Source organism: Camponotus vicinus, unplaced genomic scaffold, assembly GCF_025532165.1.
Source record: "Camponotus vicinus isolate PSW18456_S1 unplaced genomic scaffold, iyCamVici1.0 SCAF_4, whole genome shotgun sequence".
Classification (NCBI taxonomy): domain Eukaryota; kingdom Metazoa; phylum Arthropoda; class Insecta; order Hymenoptera; family Formicidae; genus Camponotus; species Camponotus vicinus.
This window is the reverse complement of record NW_028141976.1, coordinates 22860282-22877386: the sequence shown is the minus strand read 5'-3', so window position 1 is coordinate 22877386 and position 17105 is coordinate 22860282. Positions and strand designations below refer to the sequence as shown.

Sequence of the window (17105 nt, the reverse complement as noted above, 5' to 3'; positions counted from 1 at the left end):
TTTACATGCATACTATTACAGCTAACAATAAACAAAATGAAAACACGCATTGATAAAATCAAAACGATATGTAATCCGAGATTCACGGCATCCGACGTATCATATGCGAGTACAATAGGGGCGCGAGCCGGAACTGCGGATCGGAATCGCACGACGAGCGATTAAAATCGATGCCGTCACCATCGGCACGGGAGAACAGCAACGGAAAACAAAAGCTTTTTAATCCCGGCACCGTATCCGCGCCCGTCGACGGGCCGACAAATTTTTCAGATTTATCATTCGTCCGGGATTAAGATTGAAGAGACTCGCGTGGCTCCGCGAAAATGAACGAACGAACGAATGAATGTACGAACGACTCACCAACAGCGTGATCGACGAATAACGGCGGAAAAGAGAGCATCGATCGAGTCTCCATTAACTCCGACGACGACGTCGTCGTCGGTCGGTTCTACCCTCTTCCGCTAATCGATGGGTGACCTTATCTTGTCAAGGGTTACCGACGCCCATAAATCTTCGGTCTTTTTCACGGAGTAAGTTCAAGGGAGGGTACAGCCGCGATAGAAAAGACACTATGGAGCCTCCGGTATAACTTGCCCGGGGTTTATAGCGAGAACGGTATAAGCGATGCAACTTGGATGAGGGATATAACATCGTTGTGTTCCGGGTATCGTGTATATGTTGTCCCGGGAAAATCAATAGGGACGTCGACTTCCGCTCGGCAAACAAGTTTCCGCTATGCAAGTCTTCCTCGATATACTTTCATCAAAGTTCCAGAAAGCGGCGCGTCGTATACTTTCTTCCTTTCTTTTTTTCCTTCGTGTAACTACACGAGTAATTATATCGGATTAATACCAGATGAGCCATCGCATCCATCTTCCAATGATGGATTAAAACCAAGATATTCGCGATTATTGTTATAATCAACAATAATAATAAAAAAATATCTTCACAAAAATTGGCCAATTTAAAATATTACTGAGAAAGTATTGTGTATTCCATCTCTCTCTTACATCTAAAGAGCGCACATCTTGGATTATTACATTGTACATATACAGTACCGGTCAAAAATATATCATCTTTATGTTTCTCGAGGATAACTTAATTCAAAGGGCATATTTCTATCTAGTCAAATATGTTTAATACCAAGTATGTAAGTTACTGAACAATAAACTTTTCATTCAATAATAAAAACAACAACTCAAGAAAAATTGATTATAAATATATACACTTTGAATTAAGTTATCCTCAAAAAAAAGGTGATATATTTTTGGCCGGTATTGTACATATGAGTAACATTTATATAATATTAGATACATGCATGATTTTGATTTTCCAATCAATTTGCGCATTTAATATTCATAAATAAAGAATCTCTGATTTAATAGTAAAACTTTTAAAGATATATAAATACATGATTTCCAAAGAAACTAAATTTTAATTTGATACTTAAACTGTTAAAATGCACTTAAAAAAGTGACGAAAGTGAATAATGAGTAACATTGTCAGAAAGTTTATTATAATTTCATTTTTAATGCTGTAATTCTGAGTATAATTATAAATCTACAGAGCTTAAGGGACAAAGAGTCGACTGTCAGATTTCCGTGTGTGTATATAAAAAGTAGAATATAATATATTTTATTTATTGAAAGTGCAGTAAGAACCATGACATCTCCCCGCGAATAATTACTGTCCATCAGGGTCCTCTTTAGAACCTAGTCGTCACTTCGTTTAAGTATACGTGCAGTAATTCCTCAAAGGCTCCCGCGCACTCGGTGCCACGATGTTTCTTGTCCTTCATCATGGCTGTCGTTCGCTTGGCAATAAGCCACAGTCACGCCTTAGATTAATTTCGCACAAAATTTAACGGGAGTCTGCTACAACCACCTCTAAAGTTACGGCCTAAGTGCTTTACGATGTACCATTTACGACGGGCCTCCATTTTACGTCTGTTTAAATTCAATATACACTCTTTACGCCTGCACAAGTTCCGTGAACTTCTCTGTATACCTTATAGCCAGCTCTTAGGCACGTTATATCTAGGCACAGCTGGAGGACACCGGAAAGAGGGCAACATAATGCTTTCTGCTTGATTATTGATTCTTTATGCGTTTAGTTTTCTTTCATTTTGAGAATCGAAGATCGTAGAAATTTTTAAATTTCTATATTTTTTTAAATATATATCAATATTACGATAAAATATATAATGATAATTAATAAAAAGTTAAAGATTATCAGTAATTAATATTTTTACTTATAAAAAAAACACTGAAATAAAGTATAACTTATAATTCCTAAAAAAAATTTGATAATATCAAAAGAGATAGATATCGTTAAGACGATCATTATACGATTTCTAGAAAAGTATAAACGATAGATAGCGGTTGACATTCATCTGGAATCTCACGTATCTATCGAAATATGACATCTCTGTGATGTTTACGTGTGCGGACGGATTGCGGTGGAACAAACCGAGAAGTTTGTCGAAAGGAGCAGCTGCAATCCAACCGTGCCACTTTCAATGTCGATCACGTAGCTTTGATATCACGTATTAGGAACGTATAAGTACAATGCGAGCGCACGTCCTCGCCTCTCAATAAACGATTTGTCCCATTTTTCGCGGAAGTACGTCCGACAGGAGGTACGTCGACATTCGTCAAAGTGTCGTTAAGTAAAACGCTTGTGAGAAGCGCGTTGTTCGCAAACGTCGTTCGTTGTAACAAACGAAGGAAGCGAATTCACAAGTCGTGAAAGTTCTTTCCCGTCGTAACGGGAAATTTCATTTGCAGAATCATTTTCTGTAATGAGTTATGGTGATTTGCGGTGAGATATTCACGTGAAACGTAAAAAGAAATTGATGTCAAGTTATAATGACAATACAAAGTGTGTTAATGTGTTTCAGAGAAAATAATTACAGTATAATGAGACAATAAAATAATAAAATTTTTCATCAGGCACTAAAAATTGTACAAATTTTTTTCGTAAAACGAAACATTTCCACAAATCGGATTATGATACGTTTAATACATGCTAATAATACCAAACATTTCGTTAAAATAACGTGTATGGAGAGAGAAAATGCATCCTTTTATAAAAATAGAAGTACTTTTTTTTCAACTCTGCCCTCGATACTCTATTATGTTTTTCTCCCTCGTTAATCTACCATATTTAACCGGTATCCCTTTTTAACGGATTATAAAAATAATCAATCACGATTATTTTCTACGCTACATATGCAAAATTCTGCGAGATAAAAATATATTAAATTATATCTGCGCGCGAGTGGGAAGTACATTAAAGTGTACATCTGTCGCATTACGGAAGAAAAAATCTATTCGGCATTTAGTCCGGTAAAGCGGTATGTACAGGTGGCTGTAAACACATCGCCGGATTACACGTGGCGGTTGTCAGGCGCTAAAATGATGCGTAAAACAAACGTAGTGACAGAGATGTAACGAGTGGGACCTGGTCGCACCAGTAAATTGCAAGCACTTTAATTTCGCAGTGACACTTCCGCCCTCTCCCCCCCTCCTCACTAGTCTCTTCCTCTCTGCGCGTTTCTTGTATTATTACTTACCCGGCGAAAAACATGAGAAGAAACCAGGAGCCCGGGACGGCGAACACCAATATCGCATCCTCCGCGTGCCGATTTCCGGCGATACGACATGGAATGCACGCGAGAATGAGTAGATTGCTGATCACGAATATCAACTTGGCTGGCTCGTGGCTCTGAAATGCAAATACGCGCAAGCCGAACGTTAGTACGGCCGCATGCACTCTTGCAACGTTTCAGGAACGTCCGCAGAGGAATCGATATTTTCGTGCGATTTCGATATCGCTCTATGATTTGACCGCGTCGTCACGATGACAATACCTAGCGCGAGATTTATTCAACGTGCAAGAAGATGAAAATATTTCATCTGATTTGTGTATACAGATATTCTCTTTCTGCTTCTCAAGCTTGCTTAGTTTTACATCAATCGGGAATGTTAAACTTGAAGAGGAACAAAATAAATAAATAAGCTTAACTTTAAAAAAATATATATATAATAAATATATGTATTTAAAAAATATATAAAAAATATATATAAAAATATATAAAATATATAAAAAAATATATATGCGTATTATATTTCAAACACCTTTGCGTAATCTTTTAAAGATTATGCTAATACAGCTACGTATAGTAATTACGAGAATATAAAGAGATTGAAATACATTGTGCTTATATTTGCACGTGTAATCAGATAAAATATTTTTGCCCATCTAGAAATTGGGGAAATTACACATTGTTCGACAACGAGACTCGCGGGCTCGCGTGCGCGCGTTAACGTTTTTAAATCGTCGCTGGTATTAATTATCCGCAAATCGAACCGGACACGCGGACTGGGACTCGCGTTTAATAATGCAACGATATAGCTTAACATTGTTCCGATTGTATTGGAACAGAGCGGCGTATGTATGCTATTGATCCAGCACTAGCAATAACCAACGGTATGTACATATATGTACAATATATTCTCTCTTAATTGATAGATGTGGATAGATGGCTGATAGGCACGCACGATACTATGCTGATATTTTTTCGCGATCTCTATCGAATCCTTGATTTGAGAAAAAATATTCGACATAAATTATATATATATTTACATATGGACATTCTAATTATAATTTCTATTAACATGGAAGACGTATATCTGTATATATAGGTACATATATAATAAATTTTTTATAGTGTAAAAGAAAAGGGAAAACTTTAATCAAAAACTATACAATTTCCATATTTATATTTTGCCGAAAAAAAAATCTATTTTTATCACTATCGAGAACATATATCGAAATATCGCCTCTATCAAAAGTGCTTTCAACGTAATCAATCATTCAGCTCTGGCAATGTCTTTTCTGAGATTTCATTTCCTATGATATTCAATAATGTAATGATTTCCAGCGAAACAATAAAAACTATTAAATCCTTTATAATAACATTAATCTATTAAGAATAATTAAGAAATAATTACGAGGCACGTACGTTTATCGTGTTTTTGTGAGAAGATATATTTAATATATCACAATATATTACAAAGAAAACAAATCTATGAACGCGTTCTGTAACAATATTATATTTAATAATCTGATTTATTATACATCTATAATAAATAAGAGAATTAATTACTTATCTTTTCACACACATTTGTAATTTAATAAAAATTCTTTCAATATATATATTTATATACATCACTTCTAATACAATAATATCACGAATTAATATAAGGCTAATAAAAAAAGAAAGAGAAAAAGCCAGTTGTTAATATTAGCACTACTGCCACTATACCGTTATACATAATGCTTCCGTAATCATCAATCTATCTTTTTCTTATTCATCAGACTTATTAACGCGTGAAAGATTAGTGGCACGAACGTACAGCTTCTATCGCGGAATATACCTCTATAGATCCGTTACAGTTCACTAGCCTCGGGATTTGCGCAACCAGCCGCGTTTAGCTGGCATTGGCGCATCGAAATTGCACCGTTGAGGGTATCAGTATTGTTGCGAGCCATCACGAAACAATGGGACATTTCGCGATTTAAAAAAAAAACAAATACAAAGATAATGCAGTGATAAAGTAGGGGCTTAAGTGACTTAAACATTTCGGACCATATTCGTTACATGAAGAATGATTAAGTAAAGAGATATCGATTAAGTAAAGAGGGAAACTATTTTACTCGTTCATGAGACCAAATATCTTGAGTTTCACGTGCAATGATAATCTCTTCAAAATTTTGTCTTCTTTATTTCTTTTTTTTTTGCAACAAAGTTTATTTCAACAAATCTCATTTTAAATTCCAACTCCGATTTATATATCTCTTATGCAATATGTCATATTTAACGACACGAGGACTGTTGAGCTAGTGTACATCCTAATGTCCTTCTTTTTGCGATTTAATCTGTTTTGTGAATTTCCCGGACCCAGCAGTAAAACGTCTCTGACGGCTATCTCAGGGCGATGAAAAAATTTGCAATGCCTACCAGTTGCTTCAGAAATGACAGCGGTCCGACGTTGATCATCTCGCCACCCAGTTGTACCAGGATGTAATTGAGCACGCCCAGCACGGTGATGCACTCCGCCGCGGTACGGATGACGTCCGTTATCTCCTCGGGCCACTGCAGCAGCACGGCATCCGTATCCGCGGGTCTGAAGTATACGGCTAAGGACAGCGAGGCCAGGTGAAACACCAAGATAATCAATCGCTTCAGGAACTGCAACTTTTCAGTGAAGAATAGATGTCGGCGTATGCATCTACGAAACTTTCCGCATCGATTGGCCGGGACATAAGAGCAAAGTTTTACGAGCGGTAATATAGAGGCAAGCGGAATTCGCGAAAATATCGTCGGTCCCGGGGCTAAGTTCGAAAGGTCTCTCCGGATACGAGATAAACGTTCGAGATGATGCATTTCTGATTTCTCGCACATCTTATTATTAGATCGGTCACATATTTATTTTTGAATCCTAGTTATCGAGAGCAACGATTCATGATCCAGAATTAGCCGGTGACTCTTTACGGAATATGATAAAAATAATTTTTTTCTGCTGTACATTTAATATCCCTTATTTACTCTCATAAACGACAATTTTAAACATGAAAAAATTCCATAGTTGACACGACGTTGTTGGAATATCCCGCGTTATCGTCGTATGCAAACTGTATTATCGCGCGATTAATAAATGCAACGTCTTTCGTTTTATCTTTATTTCGCGTTATATATAATATAATAATATTATTTGTATACGCGCTTCGTTTAACGGATAAAATCGCTCTAATCGAATACTCCCGGGATTGACTCCGCTATGATCCGATAATAGGGAAATCATAGCCGGACGGGTACAGTAATACTGCATATTGCGTCTACGTGCGGTCCGAGTGTGGTCGTGATTAGTGCCATAAATGGGACACGTTATGGACGCGATGCAGTTATAATATGCGCGATACGCGGGCTCGTCTGCTAGAACCTTCAGCATACGTACGAAAGCTCGTTTGTGATGCGAGCGTAATTGCAATCACAGTCTGCCCGTATAACTTCGATAGCCATCGTTTTGAAATCACTGAGCCATCATTGGCCCGCGACGGAGAGACTTGAAATAACCGGTGCAATTATACTACCATCGCCTAAAGCCTCATCGACGTCACTCAACCGATCGGTTGATCGATGTTAATCGTTCAAAGTCACGAGAGAAAGAGAGAGAGACAGAGAGAGAGAGAGAGAGAGAGAGAGAGAGAGAGAGAGAAACAGACAAAGACAAAGATAGAGAAAGATGAAGAAATCGCGCAAGCCAACAATGAGATGATATGCAAATTACAGACGCGCATCTGAATCGAAGCCCCGAATAAAAATTGAAAATTTGATATCGCTATTCTATCAATTTTTAATAAACGTCACGTTCTTGTGTTTGTTGTGCATTTTTCTTTTTTAAAAATTAACATTTTCTAAATATTTTAATATTTTTTTCGAATTATTATTTAATAGTGATTTAATAGTGATTTAATATGAAAAAACTATTTTTTTCTTTAAATTTTAAAGAGGAATTTCATATTTGATAAAATCCAAAATGATATTACCCAAACTCTCTCGTGACTCGAGCAGCTATGTGAAGGAAGATATTATTTATCGGTATTTGTCCAGGCGACTCGCGTCGTCGAGTACATAAAATATACAAACGAAAAAGCATTGCGATGTAAGTGGATCAGCTTTAAAGTGGTCGTGTAAAGATTTCTTAAAATATAGCTTGACAATATTTAAAATTGTCTCTTAACGAACAGAAATATCTCCAAATGCATATTGATGTACACGTGTAGAACATTCTTATGAATAATGGATTCTTTGACAAATTTAGAATTAATTTATCTTTAATATTCAAGGAGTGATCTCATTATTTACTCGATATTATTTAATAAATCTATAACTTTTATTAATGAATGGAATATTTTTTCACAGATATAAAAAGTATATATATATTATTATTTTTAAACTTAACTCAAATAATTTTTCTTCTAACATAACATATATGCATTTCATATTTCGTTTGATATTATCTATTGAAAAGATGCCATTTGAAAAAACTTCAGTACACATCATTTAATTAACCATTTAATTCTTTATACATGCAGATGAAATATGCAAAACGCAAAAATATAAAAACTCTGGAAGAAACAACTCCTATTTTGGCGCATTATGTTATGCACATAACAAGAGAAGAAATTTTTCTATTGTTCGTTAGAAGAATCAGTTCTATGAATAGCTTTATATGAATAAATAAAATACTCAATAGAGTTACAAGCTCTGAAAAGTGCTGCCTGTATCTACGTATGGGGAAAGTATAAGATAAATCTTGAATATCAGATGCATTGCCATGAGATAATTCTATTTCCTTGGCACACAATACACGAACACATATAACGACGATGATATCTTAATTTCGATATATTCCATGGAAATATTTATTGCCTGATATGCTGCAATTAAAGCTATCTTAGCAATTAAAGAGTACTATCTTATTTTTCAAGTCAACGTTTTTTTATCTCGAAACAATATACAAAAAAAATATATGTTCGAAATAGCACAAAAAGTTGAATTAATAAGAGATGAGTCTTTCAGTGTGCTACGAAACTCTATCGTTACAAACAAAATCTCAGGTCATTGTGGTAAAGTCAAACATAAAGACGACGAGACGTTGAAAAACTTAAAAATATTGTAACGTCTTATAATTCAACGAGAAACGAGCAGGAACGCCATCACGTGGATGCACTTACTCGCGCGAAGGTCTTCCATTTTTCCTCAAGTAATCGCTGAATAATACCACCGTCCAGCATGTCCAAGTGCTCCTCCTTCGTACCGTTCAGAATGATAAATAGCGCAGAGTTCCAGTCTGAAATAGAAATTCGGAGAGAGCCATTTGCGGTTAATGGAACATCGCTTTAGGGTTTGCGCCGCGATAATTATGGGTTTTGCATTAGTGAGCGTGCATATAGCGTGCGGGTGTATACAGGTGCGCCTTTTCGACATTCCTCTCCCGCTGCCGCATCCGGCATGAAAGTTTTCCGCCGTCGAGGCAGAAATTTTCCGCCGTCGTAAGATCAGAGGACAGAATTTCTGGTGCCATTAACGTTTCATTCGAAAATGATCGCAATCATTAACAATCAATGAGACACGAAGTAGCCGAAAAATATTTATGTACTTGGCGTGCGACGAGCCAAGTTCCGTGTTCCGTGTTAACATTCCGACGCTTCCATTTTGCGAGCTTAACATTTAAATATTTAAATCATGATTATCGACTTGTAAACATTTTAGCGCGATCGATATAATACGTTTTTTTCATTCTCTCAAATCGCATTTGTGCATTATTAAGCGCAACATTCATGTTTGCGTTACTAGCAGTCTCAGTTGTGTATCGATCGTATGCATCTGTCGTCGCATTTTGCCCGGCTTTGGCGCGAGCGCTAAAGTAATTGGAACTTGGAGGATTGTATCCTCGGGAGTCCTTAATTACCGCTCGACACGAGCGAAGGTGCACAAGGAAGCTTGACCCGTCAAAAACATTGTTTCCCGACTTTGGACATTCTCTATATATAGTGCTACATGTTATTTTAAGTTACTTCAGCATTTTGGGACACATTCGCGTTATATAATATTTTCTTTATTCATGAGTATAAAACTTTAGAGAATAAAAATGGTAAGCGGAAAGAAATTTTAATATCTTAGGACAGAATCTTAAATTCCGATAACAAGTAAGCGATATATGCAGAAGATTTTGCTCTGGTTGAAAGGCTCAAATGATTATACGTTTATAATTCCAGAGGAATAGCTTCATGCAAATCGATTGCGCGCGCATCCGATGCTAATACCAATATCTTCGATCATCCGGTTTTCAATTTTACATGACGGCCACTGATCTTCCGACTCTAAGCCAGCGAGGTTACTAACGCGTATCTGTTACCACAGCACGTAATTATATCTGACTTTAGACTACGCAAAGCCGTATAGTTTTCTCCGAGTTTCCCTCAGAGTATACCTTCTTGGCTACTACTATCTAGTAACCTCCGCCGGACATTGAACCAAGCTTAAATAACAAAGTACCACTTTGGCATTCCATTTCCTCCAATCGAAAATAATTATCGACAATAATTATTTTGGACAATCGATTGCAAAAGTAATTAGAACGTATCTCTTCAAAATAGACTTTTAAACTGTATTTAAATGACACACAAAAGAGATCTTTCCCAAAATAATAGTAAATTTGAAATATCAAAAATTAAAAAGAAGTTATATTTATAAGTTAAAATAAAATAAAAGTATTCAATAAGGAGAATTTAATATTGGAGAATTAATTATGGATTATGTATAAATTCGATTCCGCGCTGAGATTACATTCAATTACACATTTATTCAATTATATCGTAAAGAATAAATTTATCGCCAGTATATTTATTTTATCTGTATAAGATAATCCATTATTTAATCTACCCTTATAAGATTTGTTACCACTTAATTTCTAAGGTTTTCTATTATTGCTATCGCGATAAAACCTGCGATATGCGACTGTGTGTTGGATATTCTCGAAATAGACATCAGCACACCTCTACATTTCTTTCGGGTCGACAAGTCGATAGGTTCTGGTATCGAAGTTAAATAATAGAACAGAAAGAAGCTCCATGACAGCTCAACAGATAATTAAAATCGCATTGGTATCTATCGGGTGTCTTTAAGTTCTGAAGCCAATTTTCTGACGAAAATTTGATTTTATATTTCATGTTTGATATACTGAAAATTAAATAAAGCAGGCACGAAAAATGTAAATATGTAGCGAAATTTTCGCGTTTGTGTAATGTTAAAAATGTTGAGTTATATTCAGCGATAAAAATATAATATAATATAAAATAAATTGCAGAAATACTACAAAATACTTCAAAAATATATCTTTTTAAATTGATATGGAATATATATCATTAAATTTTATCGCGTGTATAAACGGAATACTCTATAGACAACTGTTATCGACATATTCGCAGAAATTTTCGGTATACATATACATATGAGCTCTACATATACCTAGTATCATCCATAAATATAAATGCCGACAGATATAGTAAAGCGAAGAAAATCGCTTCGTTAACATAATTTCCTGCTCTTTCCATAATGCATAATGTAACCACATAATACTGCGTTTTACTCGAGCAAAATATAACTAATAGTTATTACATACTAATATGAAACCAAGATGTTTTACATGTACAGCTTTCGTTATAAAGTAAAACATAAGGATTTATGGGAATTCATTTACCTAGCTACTAAAAATTAAAAAATTATAAATTTTACCAAAGAGCGCAACAAATTTAATGTTAAGTATTAATTTGAAAAGTTATGAAATCATATTTCGTTTTCTCGCACCATAGAACAGAATTTATTTTCTATAGTCAAGAAATTCTAATGCGTATATTTTTTAGATGTACAATTTTCCCCTTAATATTCTCGAAATGTAAATTTCTTAAAAAAATTAAATATAATTTTCAAATAAAATAAAATAATTTATACAATCCAGTGGAATATTTTTGCTCCTGTATGAGAAATTTTCGCGGACTCGTTTGCATTCGAGAGCTGCCAGAGTTTTCTATGGCGTCGCTTACATGCGAAAAAAGTCTAAAATAGGAGTTTGTGCGATATGAAGGAGGGCAAGCGTCTTAACGATCGCGCAGCAGAACCTGTCCCAGGCCAAGAATACTGTAAGCGTCTCAAAGTTTCAGTATGACGCCGTGTGACGTTTACACGCGATTAACATTGTCGTATGATTTTTCGCAAGTTAATCGTGTCACACGTAAATTTACATAAACGTAGCGTATAATAATTTTGACCAACAAAATGTTTAGCGTAAACTGTCTGTGATGTAAAAATCTTATTATTTTTATTTTGACAGTTTTCGAATATCTTCGCAAAATATTTACATGCTACACTTCTATTCTTATTTCAATCATCTTATTATCAATGCATATTTTTATGCGCTACAGAGAATTAATTTATAGATAATTGTATCATGAAAGATAACAGCGCAAAATGCATCGAAGCATCGTACATGTATAAGCTCCTTTAAAATTGCAACGTGGTCTTTTTCTAACGCAGATATGATAACAGAAGTTATATGGAAACAACATTTCGCGAACGTTGCACGATTATGACGCAAATTCCAGATTAAAGCGGGAGAAAAACATCGGTAGAGAACGTCGACGAAGGGGATGACTTTTCCGCTAAAAGATCTCGATCTTTGACCATTAAGGATTTTTTTTAGCCAATCACCATCACCCTCTAACTTTCATTCTTCCGAATTGGTGCGCTCTTTATCTCCTTCTCGTTTCTTCACTTTGGCCTTGATTTTAGAGTAATTAAACGCGCCGTAAAAGAGGCTTGTCGAAAATTCGACTCGCTTTCCTATTGTCATCCCGATTACTTTTCTCCATCCGGGTGATTTCATCATCCTTTACAAGATTGGACGATGTTTGTGCCCCGACGAAAATATGCCCCCGTGCCACGAGGGGGGCAAATAGCTAGATTGGTAAAGGACGGCGGCCAGGAAGGAGAGAGATCGAAGGGCTAATGGATTCCGAAACTAAATGAAACGCGAGCACCGCGCTGCGTCGGGTCCGCAGCTAATCTCGAAACTTCGTTAAATGCCCGTAATTGCATCCTGCTACGACCCACCGCGCTTTCAGGCATCTGCATCGCGGTATTCTTACTCGCGAATAACCCGGGAAAACCTACGCCCGCAAACGCATCGTTCTCGGCAGTGCTTTCCATGCTCAGCCGCGAACTTCGATACAATTTCACGCAAGTTTGATTGGGAGTAGCTCTTAAAATACGAACGCAGTGTGCAAAACTTTCTTCTGCTCTTGTTCCTTGCAGTTCCTTGTTGTGAAATTTTGGTGACATGATAAACGCTCGAGGATAAAATCAAATTGTATCATCTCTCTGGACGAAATGCTTCCATCATGATTGGTTCGCACTCGAATGTCAATATGCGTTTGTTAATTTTTTACGAAATTAAAAAAATCGGTTCTTTTTTCGAGCGAATCAATTTAAAATATATTTTTGCACCCATACGCGTTCTATAATATATTTTTTATCTTTTATTTTTATAAATATTAGAATTTAAAGAGAAAAATTAAATTTTTATATCTATGTGAATCGAGAAAAAGTAATGAAAGAAATGAAAAAATTTTGCAAGAAATCTTTTTGCTGGATTGTTTCTAGATTATGTGTTAATTGTTGTCATTGAAATTGTCTTTTATATTAAAAAAAAAAAATTGTATCACGGCAATCAACCAGAAACACGTTACTGATATAGCTTAAAAACGCACCAATTTTTTAGCAAAATTTATTATATATATAATTAAATCGTCTACATAAATCATAGACTTTAAATTATATCGCTGAAATTTATATCACGTTTCCTAAAAATACTTCATTTATCTCGCCGGATTCCAATTAAATGAGAAATCGACTTCAATTCTGAATTATCTACCGTCAAAATAGGAAAATATTGACGTGATAACGATGGCAGGGGCAATGATAACGAGCCAATATCAACCAGTTTTTACTGGCGAGTAGCATGTTATATCGTATGCAATGTCGCGAGAAGTTGCTAGCAATATGGTTTACTATCCAGCTGCGACACACGTTCGACGTGTAAGAAAACTTTGTAAAATTTCCTTTTTTTTCCTCTGAGAACTTTGCAACCTGATTTTGTCCTCGATTTTGCCCTCGTATCCAATTTTACGGGAGAAGATAGTCCCTTCTTGTTCTCGCTATATTAGTCCTCTTCCTCTCGTTCGCTACCTCCTCTATTCCTGTCGCCGACACTCGCGTCACAATTTTTGCTTTATCCCGTCTTCTTCTTGTTGGGATGCTTTACATGAGGGACAAGCCGTTGGAAACCGGGAGTACAATTTTACATAAGCACGTATGATACAGCACAAAAAATTCAGCGCGAAATAATTTATCGAATATCCCGAAAATCTTCCTGACGGAATACTTCGTTCTTCACTTAAGATATATTGTAATATTCAAGATTGTGTGTATAAAAAGCAAGAAGAGCTAAAATATAAAATAGAATAGAATAGAGCATTGACTTATTTCGTATCATTTCGTATTATTTCATATATAAGCACCTTTATAATATATATATATAATATAATATAATATAAAATATAATAATATAAAAAAATAGAGAAAAAAAATAATAAATAAAAAAATAAATATCAAAAATGTGTGGTAAATCAAAAATAAAACACGTAATACGTAAACGATAAAAATTGAAAAAAAAAGATATTGCATAAATTCTTTTCGAAATTAAAATCGAAAAAAAATTGTATAAATCTAAAGAGAGATTCTTTCAGCAAGGAATGCTATATTACGAGTAAGAAGAATTCAAATCATCATTTATCATTTCTAGAGCAAATCAAAGCAAATGAAATTTTTAAAACATAAAAAGACTGAAAGCAAAAAAGAAGGGAAAATAGAAAAAGGAATACTATAACAGGATAGATGAAAGAAAAGCAATGAGACGTGATGCAGTGCCACTACGATGCTAATACTACTATTTGGGAATATCTCGGCCTTGACTCGTCGCAATTAGTTGGGAAACATGCGACAAAGTGAGGGCCCACTTGAAGACGCACGATCCGGTGAACTATAAATGACGATTCTCGTAGAATCGTCTCGGCGTAATTCGATTAGCTTTACGACGTACTTGTTCTGCCGTCTGGTAGTAGCGTGTCGAGGGCATTGAGGGGATACGCCGAGCAGGTGATATTACTGTAACGCCAGAACTCCCGCGCGGACAGTTCCAGCATCTCACGGAAGACCTCGGCACGCCCAAGTTGGCAGGCGAGTGTCAACGGGGTCAGACCCGCAGCATTCACGATTCCGTTGCGAGCGGGAAGCTTCGGATGTCGCAGAGCATAGCCGAACATATCCTACGTCAAACAACGATTCTCTATTCTCTATTCCATTGGAATGACGAAAGTCAATTCTCGTGCTTAATTACTATGAGATAGAGCCAAAATTTACGCGGATTGACATGAGTAAAATCAGAACAAAATTTAAACTTTTAGATTTATTGAGGAAATATAAAATTGATGTAAATGTTCCCTCCATATACGTATATAATAAACTATCTAGGAAATGCCATTTATGATGAATAATAAATTCATTGGAAGATAAAAAGAGAAGCTTTTCCAAGAAAAAAATAATTATCTAATATTAGCACTGCCTTCTCCGATGTGATATAACAAGTTTATTATTTTCTTTTAATACGCGTTAATACGCACCAATTTATCGCCAACTACGACCATGTGCAAAATCATATTTCCGAAAGAATCCTGCTCGTCAGGATCCGCACCGGAATCAAGCAGCAGATTGTAGACGCTTTCATTAGCGCAGCAAGCGGCCCATGCGAGCGGGTACTCGCCTAAATACGCGAGTCCTTCGTAATCGGTGTTTCTAACGGGGTTCATTCCCTGCTGATCACGCGGTAGAAAAAAGCTACCGATAGCCCGCTGCGAGATAATCGCGCCCGCATCGACCAGATCCTGCACGAGTTCGTTGTTGTTATAAGCGATCGCCAGGTGAAGGGCGCTTGCTCCGAGATACTCTTCGCCCTCGACGACGTCGATAGCGAGTCGCGGGAAGCACTTGAGTAATATACGCGCTATTCTGGTGTGTATCCGCGTGTCGCATATGATGAGGACATGAAGTAGAGCCTCGCCCAGCGAGCCTCTGTACTGCATCTGCCAGCAGGCCTCGTGATCGTTCCATTGAGCGAGTGGATCGAAGCGCGACAGCGATGCCTCGATCGGCAGCACGACCTGCTCGAGGTCGCGAAACTTCCAACGCAAGTACTCGGCGCGATTGATCGCCTGGCCCTTACCATCCGCGTACATCAGAATGCCGAATTGCTCGCGCACCAATTTCTCCACTTCTGGCTGGCCACCTTGATTGTACGCCTCGATCAGCTCGCCGCCCTTTTTGTAATTGGCCAGCCGATACAACAAGCACTGATCTTCGTTGCTTGCCTGGCTGATGACGCGATCGAGAATCGAGCCTGCGTTAAGCTGGCTGCCCCGACCAACGCGACACGAGCAAACACCACCCATTCAAACATAGCCCTTCGTTGTCAATCGGGAGAAAAGCGCAGAAGAGCGCGCTATCGCATCTTCGTCATGTCCACAAGATTTTTTCTCCGTCTGTTTCGTCCTTATCAGCCAACGTCGCCCAAACGGAATCTCCCTCGAGTGTCTCTAGATGTTCTCAAGGTCGGGCAGCGCGCCATTTCCGTCACGATAAAGCGAAAAACCACTTCGCCGTATGGCTACTCACGACCGACTCCATTGATATAACACTCGAGATTCTCTTACCCCCAACGAGAGGCATGGTACAAGTGGAGAAAGGGTGAGAGGGGGCGAGGGTGCTAGTATATTCGTGCTATAGCAACCGGCCGATCCATAAGCGGTACCTGGTGCAAACGGACACGACAGGGTCACCATCACCACTATTGCGCTAGTGAAATTAGAAGTATTTTTATCTTAAAGGAGTTTATTAGAAGCGTGATACTAAAAGATGGATACGTGAAACGCCGATAATTCAGGTGAGCCGTTCGTTAGCATAATTTTAGACCGATCCGGTTCTCGCATGGTTTGACAGATCATGACTCATTCGTAATCGGTTGACCTTAACACACTTTCTTGCAATTGGATATATGCGCAAAAATTTATTTGAGGCCAGTTGCAAGGACCAGTGCACTATTGCGTATAGAAAATAAATAAATAAAAAAACTAAAGGAACAAAATAGATACTTAAATGTAAGTATATTATTTAAAAAATGAGATTATTCATTACAAAAAACCGCGAAAATTAGATTAACTAGATAAAATAGTATATAATAGCATATAAATAAATGGATGATATTAATCACTTCGATTATTCTGTGTTTTTATTAATTTAATCGAGATAAAAATATTAATTGCATTTTTTCATACGCAACCGTTCGCACTCAGACCCGGTTTTG

The 17105-nt window shown here is 36.8% G+C and overlaps 1 protein-coding gene across 2 annotated transcripts in view; it reads right to left on the bottom strand.

Annotated features, from left to right (window-relative positions):
* The window catches only part of Iav (transient receptor potential cation channel subfamily V iav), a 30923-nt gene extending 14199 nt beyond the window's left edge, over window positions 1-16724 (bottom strand). The window contains exons 1-5 of one of the 2 annotated variants that reach the window (XR_014438755.1): window positions 15370-16724; window positions 14790-15015; window positions 8806-8921; window positions 6026-6262; window positions 3575-3726 (exon numbers count right to left, since the gene is read on the bottom strand). Coding sequence is in view for 1 of the 2 variants with exons in the window: in XM_083098399.1 (XP_082954525.1) it covers window positions 3575-3726; window positions 6026-6262; window positions 8806-8921; window positions 14790-15015; window positions 15370-16194 (1556 nt within the window). In the remaining variant the exon portion in view is untranslated. The remainder of the gene's footprint in view (window positions 1-3574; window positions 3727-6025; window positions 6263-8805; window positions 8922-14789; window positions 15016-15369) is intronic. The other variant, XM_083098399.1, reaches the window with a different exon arrangement.
* Between the last annotated feature and the right edge of the window lie 381 nt (window positions 16725-17105).